This window comes from Drosophila persimilis, unplaced genomic scaffold (genome assembly GCF_003286085.1).
Source record: "Drosophila persimilis strain 14011-0111.01,24,50 unplaced genomic scaffold, DperRS2 tig00000002-arrow-pilon, whole genome shotgun sequence".
Lineage (NCBI taxonomy): Eukaryota > Metazoa > Arthropoda > Insecta > Diptera > Drosophilidae > Drosophila > Drosophila persimilis.
This window is the reverse complement of record NW_020825289.1, coordinates 14,232,881-14,248,603: the sequence shown is the minus strand read 5'-3', so window position 1 is coordinate 14,248,603 and position 15,723 is coordinate 14,232,881. Positions and strand designations below refer to the sequence as shown.

At 48.8% G+C, this 15,723-nt stretch overlaps 1 protein-coding gene across 1 annotated transcript; it reads right to left on the bottom strand.

The window, feature by feature from the left end:
• Positions 1 to 2,920: 2,920 nt before the first annotated feature.
• On the bottom strand, positions 2,921 to 3,750 carry LOC6592506 (zinc finger CCHC domain-containing protein 10). The gene is made up of 3 exons (XM_002018286.2): positions 3,625 to 3,750; positions 3,266 to 3,575; positions 2,921 to 3,205 (listed from the first exon to the last, which is right to left on the bottom strand). Exons 1-3 carry the CDS (start codon positions 3,738 to 3,740, stop codon positions 2,921 to 2,923), a joined length of 711 nt encoding a protein of 236 aa, XP_002018322.1. The 5' UTR covers positions 3,741 to 3,750.
• Between the last annotated feature and the right edge of the window lie 11,973 nt (positions 3,751 to 15,723).

The following is a 15,723-nucleotide window of genomic DNA, read 5'->3' as shown; positions in this document are numbered from 1 at the left end:
CAAACTCGGACGCAGCTGACACGGGCCCCAACTCGAGGCCAATGTGTGCTGCTCATCCACCGATCGTTGGCCCTCTCTGTGGCCTCTGGTGTACGGCTCTATTAACCCCTGCCGCTGATTTGGTGATAACGATCGTAATCGTAGCGGTACTCTAGGTGCAACACATGTTGCAGCACGATGCGGCATGGAGCTGCCGGTGTGCTATATTATTTTCCCTAATTTAGAAAATAGTTCTAGCCGCTCAAATTGGTATGATCCAGTGTTGGCCTTGTTCGAAATTGCCTCTCTCTCTCCCCGTCGGGGGGGTGGGGAACATGTGTTTTGGCTCCTATATGGTTATGATTATAGGTTGGCCAGGAGAGATACTTCCGCATAGTTGGCCCGAACATGATTGGTCGGCTGTTGTGGCTGTTGGAGCCCAGGGGGGAGCCCCAAGTGAACTAGATTGGCCCCAAAGCGACAAACAAGACAAATAAATGAAAATGTTTATTAAATCCATACTCATAAATATGCATGGGCCACAGGGGGGAGCCCATGTGGGTGGAGGGCTTCTAATTACACCAAAAAAAAAAAAAAAGGGGGGTTCAAACAAAACGCTTGAGAGTGAGTGGAATGAATGAATGCTCTTCGAATACATTCATTCTTTCATTCGCTTAACGAACAAATTAAGTGCCATAAATATGCATGAGGAACCCCCTTTGGAAGAAGTGAGCGTGTATTTATGGATCGGTACTCCCAGGGAGAGCTGTTTACATAGTTGCCGTGTCTAAGCAAATACGAAAGTTCTAACCGGAAAAGGTTTACGAGGCTTAAGAGAGGAAAGGACAGACGTAGGACTGTCTGTCGGCCGTCATTGGATGGCATTTTCATGTATTTGGCTTTGCGGTTCATTGATTAAAATCAAACTGTTTATTAGGGGTAGAAAACATCCCCGGCCCAAGGATACCTCCCAACCAAAGATCCCAACCAAAAAAAACCAAAAAACTCTCGCTGTGTTTGTTTAATTGCGTTTTCTTTGCGTTTTTTTTTGGCATTTTATTTGGTTGGTTTGTCATTCCCTGAGAACGCGAGGGGGCGAGGGCGAGGGCGTATGTATATGTCTATCAATCGCCATACATCGTTCATCCATCAATCAATCCGTCCATCTATCGTTCTGCCAGAGTTGCTTCTGGCGGAAAAATGATTTTAATTTTAGATTATTTAAATGGAAATAAAACAACGACTAGTCCCCCCCCCATCGCACACATCATCGTTGACGGGCCTGTCAATATGGCTTATTACGAGTATTATTTGCATGGCTTGCATGGCTCTGGTTAGTTAATTTAAAAGACACCCAACGATTATTGCTTTGAAATTGCTTAGAACACGCGAATCGAAACGATTGGGTTTTTGGCAGTTTTCTGCCGCCAATGTTTTGTGGTTTTTTTTTTTTTATACGCTCGAGTAAATAGGTAGGCGTTGATCCAGAAAAGCGGGTTGTTTTCTCGGAAGCACGTGTGCACCGAGACAGCCACTTGGCAACTCTTTCGGTGTCGTGTGTCCGCCTCTCCCCAGTATATTTCAATGTCGTGCCCAACAGAGGTCCATTAATCTTGGGGATCTTAACCCATTGGCCAGCCACATGCAATTTGGATGCTACTTGTTGCAGGCAACCCGGGCAACACCTTTCCCGGTGGAGCGTGATATCGCCTCGCCTCTCATGATGCCATTTGCCCAGCGTTTAGCTTGCCACATCGCCGTGGCGTATTCATATATTTCAGTCATAACTGTGGCGCGCTCCTTTCATGCCTTGTTCGGTTTCACATCTCTTATCCGAGCCATTTGTGTTGCGGTAGTCCTCAGTAGCCGTCGTCTGCGTCTCTGCGTCTCTGCTGGTTTCCCACGTGGACACGAAAAACTTTTTTGTGCGCAACAAGTCTCGCAGCAAATATTCTCAGCTGATAAATGATATGGCAAACAATTCCCGACTCGATATGCATACACCCGCTGCTGGGGGGGTCATTAATAATCGCCAAAGAATCGCCAAGGAATCGCCAAGGAAGCAGCCATGAACGTACCGCTTGACACCACTTTTGTGGCACTTTTGTTTAGGCAAAGATGGGATGGATTTTGGTGGCATAAACTGCTGCTAAGTAATCGAAGAACTCCACACATAGGCGGACCAAAAGCTGCCACACTGCCACACAGTGGCAACACAGTCGCTGGACTGGTGATGGATTATTGGTACGTGTTGCCGGGCGAATATCGAGGATGTACCCCGGCAGCAGCAGAAGCACACGAGACTCATTAATCCTGGAGGCAAACGGAGGCCAGGATCAGGACCCGCGCCACGACTCATTTGTGCTAAAAACTTTGCCACTTGATAAATTGCCCCACACACCGCACACACACACACACACACACCACACCACACACTCTCGCATCTTACCTCTTTGCCGGATGGTGGGAGCCCCACAATTTTTCGATAGATAAATACTTAACACGTTTTTGCCAGTGATTTAAAGGCTTCTCCTCGGCTCCCCCCTCCCTGTCGCCCTGTCAGCCCTTCAATCATCCGCCCTGAAGGGCGCTTCGGCAAAGGTTTTTCCACATCCCAACTGGCATTTTGATATGCAAATACTTGCCGGAGTTTTCCTTCTATTTTTCTCACTTGATGCGTTCCCTTTTTTGCACTGCGATGCCCCTGATTGACGCACCTTCAGCGTTTTTGTTTGTTTTGAGCCATTGTCACGTTTTTGTGTTGATTATTAAATGCGTTCAAATAAAGGCTCGGGAGTGCGAGTGCGAGTGCGATGAAGTCAGAAAGCGCCTGCGGGCCCTTAAATATGCGGTTAATACACCGCCAACGGGAATCCACGGTGTCTTTAAGGTTTTTTATTGAAATTTCTTTATGGAAAATATATCAGAATTAATGTTTTGTTCAATCGCTATCGCTGTCGCTCTCGCGTTCGCTGTCACTGGCCAGACTTCGATCTGCCTCCGAGTCGGTGTCACCCGATTCCGAGCCGGGAGAACTGCTGCGGGAATTCGAGGCTGAGGCCTCGTCTTCATAGCTGTCATAGACACTCTCCCGGTCATCGTCAGTATCCTCCTCCTCCTCCTCCTCCTCCTCCTCCTCCCCAGTGGAGCCCTCTTCCTCTGAGGCACTAGACTCTTTTGCAGCCTCCACGTGGACCTTGGCACCCTCCTCCAATGCAGCACGCCTCTATAAAAAAAGGGCGACAAAGTGAACAATTCTCCTGGCCAATTGGCACCCATGGCTTACCAATTCCAAGCTGCGGTTTCGCGATAAGGTCTGAACATCATGCAGCTGCTTCATCAAGGCGTTTCGCTCCATCGAGTGGTATTCGCGCTGGAGATCACACTCGGTCTGAAGCTCTCGGTTTTCCTTGCTCAGCTGGAACATTTCGCTGAGGATCCGGTGCTGCTTGTCCACTATTATGCTCACCAGCTGCTCGAGGTTCTCGATGGTGACCTCATAGTCGGCCAGCTTCTTCTTCAGGAGCCAGTTCTCGGCCCGACAGTCGGCCAGGTCAGAGGCCGACACTGTCCTCTCCGCAGTCTCCTGGTCCGCCCTGAGAGACATCACATAACACTCGGTTCGGAAATCACAGTTAAGCTCACTCTTTGTTGGTGTTCTCCGGGCTGGGGCCTTCCTCGTCAGTGGCCAAGGGAAAGGCCTCCACTTGATCCACGCCGCTGTCCGAGACAGGCGCAAAATATTGGCAAATACAGGACATATTTGGGGGCCAGTTGTAGGGTCTGTGGCAGATTTGAAGGGGTCTGATCAGGTAACTAGATACAGTGGGGGGGACACCCAGCACTTGACAGACTTGGCAGCGTTTAGACGGTGCCCCCCGCCACCCCACTGCTGCTCCCAAAGTAAACTATTAAATGGAAACTCTCTGGCCAGATAAGGACTCTTGCCCCGCCCCCCCCAAATGTACTCCATTTTACAGACTCCGTCCGTGTCCGGGTCCTGGCCTGTGAACACTTTACGACTTGACATTTTCACACTTTGTTGGCAACGCTTTGAACGCTTCCGACACATTCCGACTTCTGGCTCATCCTCGCGTCCGCATCGATGCAAGCCTTCACGGCACGGACTGTCAGTTCTCCGTCCGGGTTCTGGGCTCTGTGCTCTGGGATGTGCAAATGTGTGGCTTCGGCGGAGCGATGCTGTGGAGCTGTGGGAGTTTTTTGTGTGGATTGAAGTGCAAAATTGGTTTAAGTGTTTGCTAAATTGGCAGCAAAATGGCTTTTTCAATTTATACTCAACGTTTATATGCGGGTAGATGCTTGCACCCAAAAGTTGCAACAGTTTCTCCATGCCCCCCGCAGCCCCCTCTTCTTTTTTGGCAACAAGTGGCGCCTGGCCGGGCAATTGATATTCTTTCGGGGGGAGGCCATAAATAAATACAATACCAGACCTGCCCCATGCCCCATGCCCATTTCACACGCTCGGAGTCGACTCTAAACGGTCTCCTCCGCTCTGAAGCTCCTCGCACACATATCATTGATGGCCTGGCCGCGATAATCATGGCTTACACCCGAGCACCGTATCCGTGGCATTGCCCACATGCACACTCGTATTTTATGGCCAGCAAAGGGTAATCGTGATACCTAAACAACGCCAAATTACATACCAGAGGGCGCTACGCAGACCATGTTAACATAAATTTCTTGCGCCTCCTCAGTTGGGCTGCCACCCCAGCCCGGGCCTGCCCCTTGCTGACCTTCCGTCTGCCAGACAGAGGGCTGGCCAGCCTCCAAATGCTGCAAACGCTCAACTTTAGAGCAGACAACACATGCAAGCGCACATTTAAAAAGGCATAAGTCATACGTGGCTAATAAATTGATTTGCTAAAGTGGATTAGCGGCATATACAGGGTGTTGCACGGCTCGTGGGGCCGAACAGGCAGGTGGTACAGGCACCTGGGACCCTGTACGGTGTTTGGGAGAGAGCTGCACTCCTCGGAGACCCGCTCACATTCGGCTGGAGGGGCAGAGAGGGGGGAGAGAAATAGAAACGCTTAAAATGCCAGTTTGAAGTCTATTATTTGCTGGACACGAGCATATATTGATTGCATCGCAGTCGCCTGGTCAGCCAGCCAGAAGATTCAGAAAAGCAAATTGCTTCAACAAATACGAGTACTCGTTCTTCGGCAGAGCGATGGGTCGAAGGGGGGCCGTTGACGGGAGGAGGAGGTGGAGGAGGAAATCACATGGTAATCGGCGGAACACTACGAAACAGAAACCCAAAAAGCAATCGAAGAAAAGCCAACTTTTGGGGTAGAGGAAGAGGTGTTTGCGAAAACCCGTTTGCAGGCCAGTCCCCTGGGAGCTGCTGGGTCTTCGGCGGCTTCGTGTAGTCCAGCATTTAGCGTCTTGATCGGTTTATCACCGATTAATTAGAGTTTGATAAATACGCGCACGCCGTGAGTAAATAAATCATGGCACCAGCAGCAGGCAGCAGGCAGAGGGCAGAGCAGCAGCAGCAGCAGAGCCACTCCGTCCTGCCAAATGGGGAAACGGGGAAACGGGCCCCCGAAATGCAAGCCAAAAATTTGCATATCCATCCATCCGTTTCCCCCCAAAAAAAAAGAATAGAATAGAAAAGAAAAAGTAGCAGTCAAATTGTTGAGGTAAACATGTTTTATTTTTGCGCATTTTCCTTTTTGATTTTTCACCGCATTTAGCATTTTGTTTTTGTTTTTGTTTCGGGCTGCTTTTGACAGCAGATTTTGAAAGGTACATGAACTGTGGGGGAGTGCGGAAGGGGGTTGCAAAAATATCTTTGAACATTTCTCTGTGTGAGCATTAATTATGAAAGAAGGTCCTTTGAGATGCGCTCGACGACAGCAGGACCTTTGTGAATGCCAATCTGCTATGGGGTTAGAAGGAGCTTCGGCAAATGCGAAAAATAATGCAATTTTTGTTGTTCAATTTTTCACACTCAAGGCCCGACCGAAGGGTTGTCCTCCCTCCTTTCAGAAACCTGTAAATGGCATCGACTGGACTAGTTTTCCCGAGACTTGTAAACCCCCACTCAAACTCGTTTTATTTCTTTCTTAATTTGGCTTTCACTGCCACATTTACGAGTATATGCACTGAAGAGCATCATCTTATGGTTTATTGCCCTAAGATCTGGACAGAAGCTACGGGACGGAGGCTGGACGGAGGCGACTACTCGGCACCATGATTGCTACCTTTTTGCTGCATTCGGATGGTAGTGGATGGTCGGTCGACGTCTTTTATTCCTGCCCATGGCAGTGGCAAAATTGTTGACCACTTTCTGCTTGGCAGCGTTTTTCACTCTACTTCAGTCCTGACCATTCACTTGGTTCCCCCCTCAGCCCGCGCCCACTCGTTCTCCTTTTTCAGTTTTTGTCGCATTAAAATTGCTCTCAAGATATCTTCGTTACGGAATGAATGAATACTTGGGGCTGGCTCCCTGGCTGCCTGGCTGCCTGGTGGGTTGCTCTTCCGTTGGACTCGGAGTATTTGCGGTTCTTTCTTCACATCCTCTTGCACAATTATCCTGATTTCAATATTACTGCTTCATAAACAAAGACCAGGTCCGAAATCTCGAAGTGGGAGAGGGCCGGGCTCTGCCCAGGGTTTGTGCACAAAACACTATTATTATTATTATTATTTCTGGTATTTGTTTCTTGAGGAATTTTTAGTTGCTTCTTGGAGCCTGTGGGCGGCCCCAGGAAATTATTTTTCCAAATTCATTTGCCGAGCATTGCATAGTTGGGATATCTTTGGACTTTGTGCATTTACCCCAAGATGTGGGTTATTTATGATGGCACTTTTTGAGCTCCCTTCCAGGTGAAGATTGGCTGGAGGGCAGGGTGCACACATGCCTGTAAAGAGTGCCTCTGCTGTACGGTCTGGATTTCGATGTTCCTGCAGGCAAATGTCTTTTTTAAATTGGCTTAATTTGCACAAACTGCCGCCCCTAAATCACCTTAAAAAGCCGAAGGCTTGTTGCCATTTCCCCCAACAATCAAATCATTACCACCCCACCACCCCATGCTCTGGATCTGGCTCTGGCAACGCACACGCGTTGACATTTATCAAAATTTTGAGCTGTCATTTATTGCATTCACGCGGGCTGTTTAATTTCTCAACTTCTTAGCCGAAACACGCCGAACATTCATAAGCCTCGCCGCCACTTGTGCCGGAACCCGCAAAAGTACACAAAATACCAAACCCAATAACCCAAAATTTGCAAAGGGGGCGGAGGCGGAAGGGGGGGAGGGAAGAGGGGTGTAACGCCCGCAAGCCACTTGCCAAATTTTCTCACTGGCGAAATTTTCCAGAAGAAAACACTCGACAGGGACACGTGACACTCGCCGGGGGTGGTGTTGGGGGGGGGGGGGGGATTGGTGCTCGCGAAAAAATGTTGCGATTTTCCATTTCCCCAGACCCGTGGAACGTCCCAGTCAAGTGTGTGATTTGCGGTGGCGTTTTCAAGGGGGTTTTCAAGAGACTTCTGGATAGATTTCCTCATTAAGATTTCGGCGGATTCAGAAGGTTGGAATGGGTGGGGGGGGGTGTGTGTGGCTAATCTGCAAGTAATCTTGAATTAAAGAACGGCATGCGTTTCCTTAAAGGTGCCATCGATTTTCCAGCAAATAAATTATTATTTCAATTAAAAAAACCAATTTCCCATATCCTGGGAGCCTTGGAGCCTGGGATCCTGTGAATGCATATATTTTTCACCTACGAAAAGGAAATTAAACAAGGCTCAGTCACAGTCCCAGGCAAGGGGGGGGCACGGAAACCCTTCTATAAGAAAAGAAACTCTAAAAAAACACCAAAAACTTTTTGAGAAAAATAAAAGACAGCTCTGATGCACAGCCGGATGCCTGCCCGGTCCCGTGGATTCAGCCGTATTCCCGTATTTCGGCATTTGCATGGCACAGTCGGCATCAAATTATGAAATAAGTAAGAGAGCACTCCATGCATTAAAAACCTTTTAATTTGCTAAATCGCCTTGCCAGACATCGTCGCTGGGAGTAGGGGGTGCTCGGAGGAGGGGGGGGGGGGGGGGGGGGGGGGGCCGTCCTGGATAAGCGGGCGGAAACGGATGAACGGCTGAGCGGCTAAAGCGGAGTCTGTGCACATTTTCGAGATTCGCAGACGCCTAAAGGAGCCGCCGCCCAGCCTACGTCCCAGCCCCCGTCCTGCGTCCGAAGCCCGGCCTCACATAGACACTTGTTTCGGGGATTTTTATTTCCTTTTGGACCCGAGTTGAGGCAAAGTTGAATAAGCCAGGCAAACACTAGAAGGCAGCGAGACTGCTTGAGCACAAGGCACTTTCATCTGCACATCTGAGCGTCCTCCTGCCGCCGCCGCCGCCTCCGCCGCCTCCGCCGCACGGCGATAATTTTCACTTTTGTGCAGGCTTCGAATTCCTTCGGGCAAGATGGGCTGGAAGGCAGGGCTCCTGGGCGTCTGGCTTAAATCAAATTTTTTCTTTCTTTGCCGACAAAACGGAAAGAAAAAGTACCTATGTATGTATATCATGCGGGGGGGTGGGCCATAGTTGGGCTCTTTAAGAGGCGCCTAAAAGCAGCCCACAGAAAAACACCCACAACAGCGCACAGATGCGCGCTGCACGTAAGAAAGTAATTAAACTTGGCCCGAACCACCGTTGGACGGTGGCCTGGCGTGTCGCCGGCAATCAAGTATTGTCATTGCATGACTCTGCGAAAGACGAGGGGCCTCTCCCCCTCCCCCTGACACCCATAGAAGATGCGTAATCGAAATTAAACAAAGTCTCGAACTCGGCCGAAAATCAGCATTTAATTGAATTGACAGCCCGCGGACAGTCCTCCTCCAAGGGCCCCCACCAGCCCAGGAATTCTCTCATTAAAATCGTATTATATAGACAGATAGATAGGTAAATGTTTGCAGCCACCCCGCTACTACCCAACCCCCTCGATTTCTGTCAATTCATTACAAATTATTTGCAAATGCAGACACAAAACACAAGCAAATTCAGAGCCAAAAAAATAAATTGCAAACTCATTTGCCGCGTGAAAATCGAAACTTTTTCTTCGGCTTCGGCTGAAGAGGACTTTATTTAAATTCGATATAAATGTAGAAACACCGACTCAGTGCCAGGCTCTGCTCTGCTCCCAGTTGCAGAACAAGTTGTGTGTCGCTGTCCTCCGTCCTGGCACCGTCCTGTGGTATGTCCTGGCAATGGCAGACCCGTGATTTTGTGTGTTCGCAGCTCTGCACTCAATTTAAATCGTGTCCATGGAGATTTGATGCAACATTTTGATGACTTTGCTGTTCAGACGGGATCTTTCTCTCTCTCGAGTGCCTATGAATTTGCGAAAATATTTGCCCAAAATCGATGGAAATCAATTTATTATGAAGGAGAATTGCTTGAAAGCTGATGAACACAGGACAGGCACAGACAGGCATTTTAAAGTATTGCATACTGTGAGATTAGCTCATTTAAGCCTCCTTCCTCCAGCCCGAAACACGGACAAGAATATTTGAAAATGCACTCAAATAGAAAAAGGAGAGCCCTGCCCTGCCATGCCCTGCCTTGCACTGCCTGCCTGCCTGCACACAAAGACGGGGCCCCCCAAAATGAAGCTAATTTAATGACAAAAAACCCGAGCAAACACAATCCACTTATCCAAAAAAACAAAAAGATGAAAATGGAAAAAAGGAAAGCGACACGCGACCACAGGCGGCGCTAAAAAAAATACGATGCCTGTGATACCCTTTCCTTGGCGCAGGAGAGTGTAGAAGAGAGCACGTGTAGCAGCAGACATGTGCATTAAATGTTTAACATGATTTTTCACTCATTAACATTGCAGCAAAAAAAAAAAAGAAAAGGGAAACCGAACGGCAGAAGCCAGCGCGGGGTTGGGTTGTGTTTTTGGCATAATTTATGCACATTTTATGCTTTCGGGCAGGAGGAGGCAGGAGGTGTGTGGCCAAGTGTTAATTTTGAGAAATGTGCAAAAAAAAAAAAAACACATGGCTGTTGAGGCAACGAAGCGTGCGGTTCGTTGACTGCTGCTCTGAAGCGTTTTGCACGCGTTTTTCACGCGTTTTGCACGCGTTTTGAAAGCGTCCCAGCCACACCGCTTCCCATGGTCCACTAACCGACAATGGCGCAATTGAGTCACAGAGCCAAAGTGCAGACCGAAGGAATGTGACTCGACTAGCGATTCCAAAAGCCAACTGAGCCCATAATTCATATGCGCCACAAAGTCTGTGGCAATCAAAATGCCACGAAAGAGCTCGAAAGACGGGATACCCTTCTCGGTGGCATCCGAGGGCACTGCCTGCCGAATTTGAATGGATTGTCTCTGCCATGGCAGAGGGTTTTTTCAGACACTGAGCTCTGGTCACTGATGCTCCACCTCCGCGATGAACAAGGCACTCAGCATCAGTGCCAGTCCCAGTCCCAGTCCCAGTTCGAGTTGCCATCGAAGCCCCAAACGACATAATTGCAGCCTGTCTGCGGTGGCTAATGCAAACAAACATGGGGTTATGAGACCGAAAAGGCTGAGGCTGGAAAGCTCACGATGAAGCCTGACCCGTACCGTAACAAGTAGCTGGCGAAATGGCAAAGAATTGGGTCTCTACGTGTTGCCACAGCAACGCAACGCACCGCACCGATCGATGCCCGATCGATTGCACAGATCGTGCCGATAGCATTTCATTTGATCCACTACAAATTGTGTTGAACTTAAGGTTGGATTTACTCGTACTGGCGGAGAGTTACAGATACAGATACGGATACGGATACCTTAAAACTAGTGCACTTCAATCATGTGCATTGTGCATTGTGCATTGTGGATTGTGCATTGCGTTTGCCGAATCGATTGGCCACGCTTCGAGTCCCACCTTCGAGACCTACCATATTACTGATGAGCTCTCCGGCTACGTTTGCCTTTCAGTTGCACGAAATTATAATTTCACCTACAACAATTTGGCTCCTGTTTTTTCATCATCATCATCATCATCATCATCGTGGTGGTGCAAATTTTTCATGGGAATTACATACGTGATAGATTGTTGTATAGCCATCCGTCCCGCCCGTCCGTCTAAGCCCTTCGACAATGGCACAGTTGATTGGTTTTCCTGCTTCTGCTTCTGCTTCTGCTGTGATTGCCATGCCATTGCCATCATATGGGACGTGACTGCCAAGGAAATATGAGCCAGAATGTATCTCAAAAGTATGCATGGAAATGAAGCCTTTGGCTGCCTTGAATGTGCATTAAATTCAGTTTGTTCCTCAACATTAGATCCAAGGAATAACTCCAACTCGAGTAACCATTAAGCAGAGCAAGTTGGAAAATGAATGGCTTGCCATTAGGCAGTCGGTGATCATCAAGTTAACAAGCTTCGGATGCCCAGGCGCCCCAGTGTGGACATGACCCCGACTATCCGCTCAACAGGTGGTACGATGTCCCGGCTCCTACTCAGCGACAGGCTGCCCAGGAAATCCCGCAGTCCCGCAGTCCCACAATCCCACAATCCCACATTTCTTCAGCCCACATGTAAGCACATTTGGCAAATCACAGAACATGCCTCAAAGGCCTCTCGCAGGAGGAGGATCGCTGGCAAATGGCGCCCCAGTCGCCGCAGTGTCGCAAACGGGTCAAGGGGCAGACCAGAAGGCAGTCGTCCCCTTATCGCCGGCAATAGAGTCGTGATTAATGGCCACGGAGGGGCACATGAGGCACAGGCAGCCGTCTGACCACCTACAAATATTTGTTTTCGGGCCTCCGTTCCACTCGCGGCTTTTTTGCGTTCAATTAAAGTTTATGCCAATAAATTGTGTGCCGTAAGTCGCTTAATCCAAATTAAGCGCTAGTATCTGTATCTTGCGCTCAGATCGAACGGCAATCTCCCTCTGCTCACCCCCTCTGCTGCATCATGTGTCATAGCCGAGTTGCAAGGCGCCGACAAAGCTCTGTTTCCCCTTACGATGGGCGCGTGACACGGCCTACAGGCGTCTAGCCTCGGTTCACTCGATGGAGAGCCAATCCGACCATTTCACGAGTTGTCACGCGCCCATCGATGGCTTAAAGACCCAATGAAGGCCAATGCAGATCTGCAGTTCCAGTTTTCCGATTTCCATAAACGACACCACAGAACGACCAGAGGTATCGGCAAGTGCCTGGTCTCTGGTCTCTGGTCTCTGGTTTCTGGTTTCTGGTTCCTGGTTCCTGGATGCCCAAGATTGTGTCTTCAAAGCGTAAGCAATTTTTATGCTCATGTTGCTCGTAATCACCGCAAGCCGCAGGTGGTAAAAGGCGTCGTCGTGGGTAACCCCAGTGCCGTCCGCCTGCCTCCGTGGCAGGGCGCATCTCCCTCGGAGCCGGGCTGCGCTCCGCTGATTGAATTGCACTAATTGCATATTAAAGCTCAGCATTTTGAGGCAACAAATTGCATGAGTAGCAAATTGAATTGCACACCCCCACCACCTGCCACCACCCTCCCCCAACACTCCCTGCCACCAACGGCGGGCTGCCGCTCCTCCCTCTCCGTTTGGCTTTTATTTCGCTTAATTAATTGGCAGCACCAAAAGTCTAGAACGATGCGAGGAAGCTGTCAACAACGAGAGGGGAACGGGAAAGGGGAACGGGGAACGGGAACGTGGAGCAGCCCTCTAGATGGCAACAAAAAGCCGAAAGTCAAGTGTCCTTGGAGAATATGTGGCTTGGATTTTGCAATTCTTTCATTTTTCGGCAGTCCACAGCCAAAAAACGAAGAAACTAATTTTTGGTTCTTCAAACCTTGTTTTATATCCTCCTTTTTGGGGGGCTCTCGTGGCTGAGTGGCTGAGGAAACGCGCCATGAGGGAAGAGCCTCTTGCATGTTGCTCATGCAGAAAGCAGAAATCATAAAGGGCTAATTACAGGGGAGCTTTAAGGTAACTAAGGGTTGGGCTCGTACCAGTCTCTAGGCAAAGGCTGTGCAGTAGTAGCTGTCACTAGTCGAGGGCTAGCATATGAACACTTTGGGGCAAAGAAATGCAAGTAGAAGAAACGATATCCAGGAACCGAGCAGCTCTTTGGGGCTGTCCTAATTGAGGGCTTGTGCCGCCGTCCTGGAGGGTGCTTTTAATACAATTTTTGGCTTAATTAACACAACAAAGCAATGCCAGAAACATGGGAATTTGGGAAACAAGGCAACAAAAGTGTTCCCTATGGAGGCATCTTGCATTACCACCTGACGGGAGATGGAGTGGGGGGGGGAGGGGAGCGAATGGGTTAGGTGTGCTCCCACAATGCCAGAGTCTGCCTCCCCCCCCCACCCCTAAAAAACCTGCGCCCACGACAGACAAAAACATTTATGTTTTCTTTTCATTTTGATATTCGGTTTTTTTTTTTTTGGCGAGTCCCAAAAACAAATGAACAACAAAATTGTATACAAATTTTGTATGGCGCACTCAGAGCATACTTAAAGCCAAATAAAAACACGACTCACAGGCGAAAAAAAGGTGTTCATCAGCCGAGAGAACCGAGAGCATAAATAAAAAAAATGAAAATTCAAAGCCCATGGCTGGAAAGTAAAAGCAAAAGAGCGAAAACTGAAGAGCGGACATGAAGGAAAGATGTGTTTTTCCGATTTGTAGTATATTTGAATGAACAAAGGGGGGCAAGGAGGAAGGGGAGGAGAGTTACTGCATAAATTAATTAGGGAAAGATGGAAACTGCTCGTGAATGCGGTTGAAATTTATCAGTCTGCAACGGACTGTCTGACGGTGTGGCGCCACGAGTACGAGCAGTCGAGCCCCACAAATCATATTCCACTGAATCATGCATGCAACCGACTCCAGCCCGGGCCAAGCGGCGATTTTCCACTTTTCACATGCGAATTATCCGCCTGCTACGCCCCAAACGGATGGGGGAGACCACAGATCCGAAGCAGATCCGAACTTTGAGTGATTGATAGCACGTTATGAGCTAACATGCTATTATTAGGCCACAAGATGCTACCAAGCAACGGCAGAAACGGCAGAAACGGCAGAGCCTGGTCTAACCAAATGTTTGCTCACGACTTTTCGCGGGGCCTTTTTTTTGACATATTTGGCCAAAAGTGGAAAATTGTGCAAGAGAAATTGATTTCACATGATTTACGTGCAGAAAATTTTGAATGTCATGCCGGGGCTGCTGTTCGGGGTGGCCGCTTTTCCAGCTTCACAAATCAATTTTCGATTGCACCACAAAAGATAATCGTATGGTCGTGGCCGGGGCCGGGGCCGGGGCCGGGACTCGTTACCCGGTCTTACGGTATCGGACTGGCGCTAGCCAGTCACGCAATGGCTGATTGAAGGATGCCAAGATCGTAACCAAATCGAAAGTTAACCCAAACCCAAACCCAAAGTGCATATCCATAAATGAATGAAAGAGGAACCCAAAGCAGAGTATTGCCCTAGCGATATCCGAATACGCCATCAAAATCGTATGGATTCACGTATGCCTTATCGAAGTCGTGGTATTTGTTCTGTTTCAAGCCAGAAAAGAGTACACCCCGACGTTGTGCACTGAGAAATGGAGTAGAAAAGACCGCGTTCTAATTAAATTCCACACAATCATTCGGCAAACGGGTTCCAGACAATATCTTCGGCAAAGAATGAAGCAATCAGCCCTTCGGGGCATATCTTCGAGTACGGTGCAAATATCTTGGGGCAATGAAAGTGTGCTATTTCCGACAAGCCCTCTCTTGTTACGAGAAAACAAACTTTGGCCTGGTCAATCGACTAATTTCCTACGACACTTAAACGGCCCGCCCCGTCTCAACACAATGGTAACGGACCGCTAAAGGCCGACTAAAAAACGTTAGAGATAGTCACCAAACACTTGATGAGATTCCAACAGATTCCGAAAAGTGCAACAGCCCCAGAAGACCAGACCCGTCGGGACAGAGACGGCCGCCGTTTAAGGTGACAGCTTGATTAAAATTTCGTACATTTTTCAGCCGCACACTAAAAAGTGAGAGTCGCGTCTGTCTCGAAGACGCTCTCAGAGAAATTATACCAGAGCTTGAGCTTGAGCTTGAGCCGGAGACGGAGACGGAGACTTAACCACGAGTATGCGTAAAAATACTGGTTTTTGCTCTTGCCTTAAAAGATACATATGGTATGGTGTGTGAGCGAAGCGTGGATACCCTGAAAGGCGAGAGGAACACAACGTGCACACGTTTAACCACCATTAAGATGTGCCGCCCCTTGGCAGTGTATAAACAAGAAACTGTCGCCCCAAAAGAGTCTTTAGCCAAGGCGGTATCGCCATCGGCTGGGGCCCGTCTCTGACTAGTGGATCTGTCGATAGCCAGCGCTCGATGGTCCGCTCGGAACTTGGCATGCGCATGCGCATGCGCTACCGTTTTCTTGGCCAGTTGTATTTTGGCTATTAGCACGTACGGAGCTGCGCCCGCGCCTTGAGTCCGAATCGAAGTCCGAGCCAAGTGTGAAAAACATATAAACGCAATATAGAAACTAAAAGTTAATTGAAGTTGGTGTTTAACACACTTTCGTCGGTTGTTTTGCACGAGAGCGAAAGTTGCGTGCCCCCAGTGGAGTGGAGTACACCCAAAAGAACCCAAAAAAAAAGCTATAAAACACGACAGACAATACGGAAAGACAAAAGCGGGTCAGCAGCAACCTTCAATTCGATTCCGATTCCGATTCCATTTCCTGATCTTGGTCTTGATCTTGATCTCAAG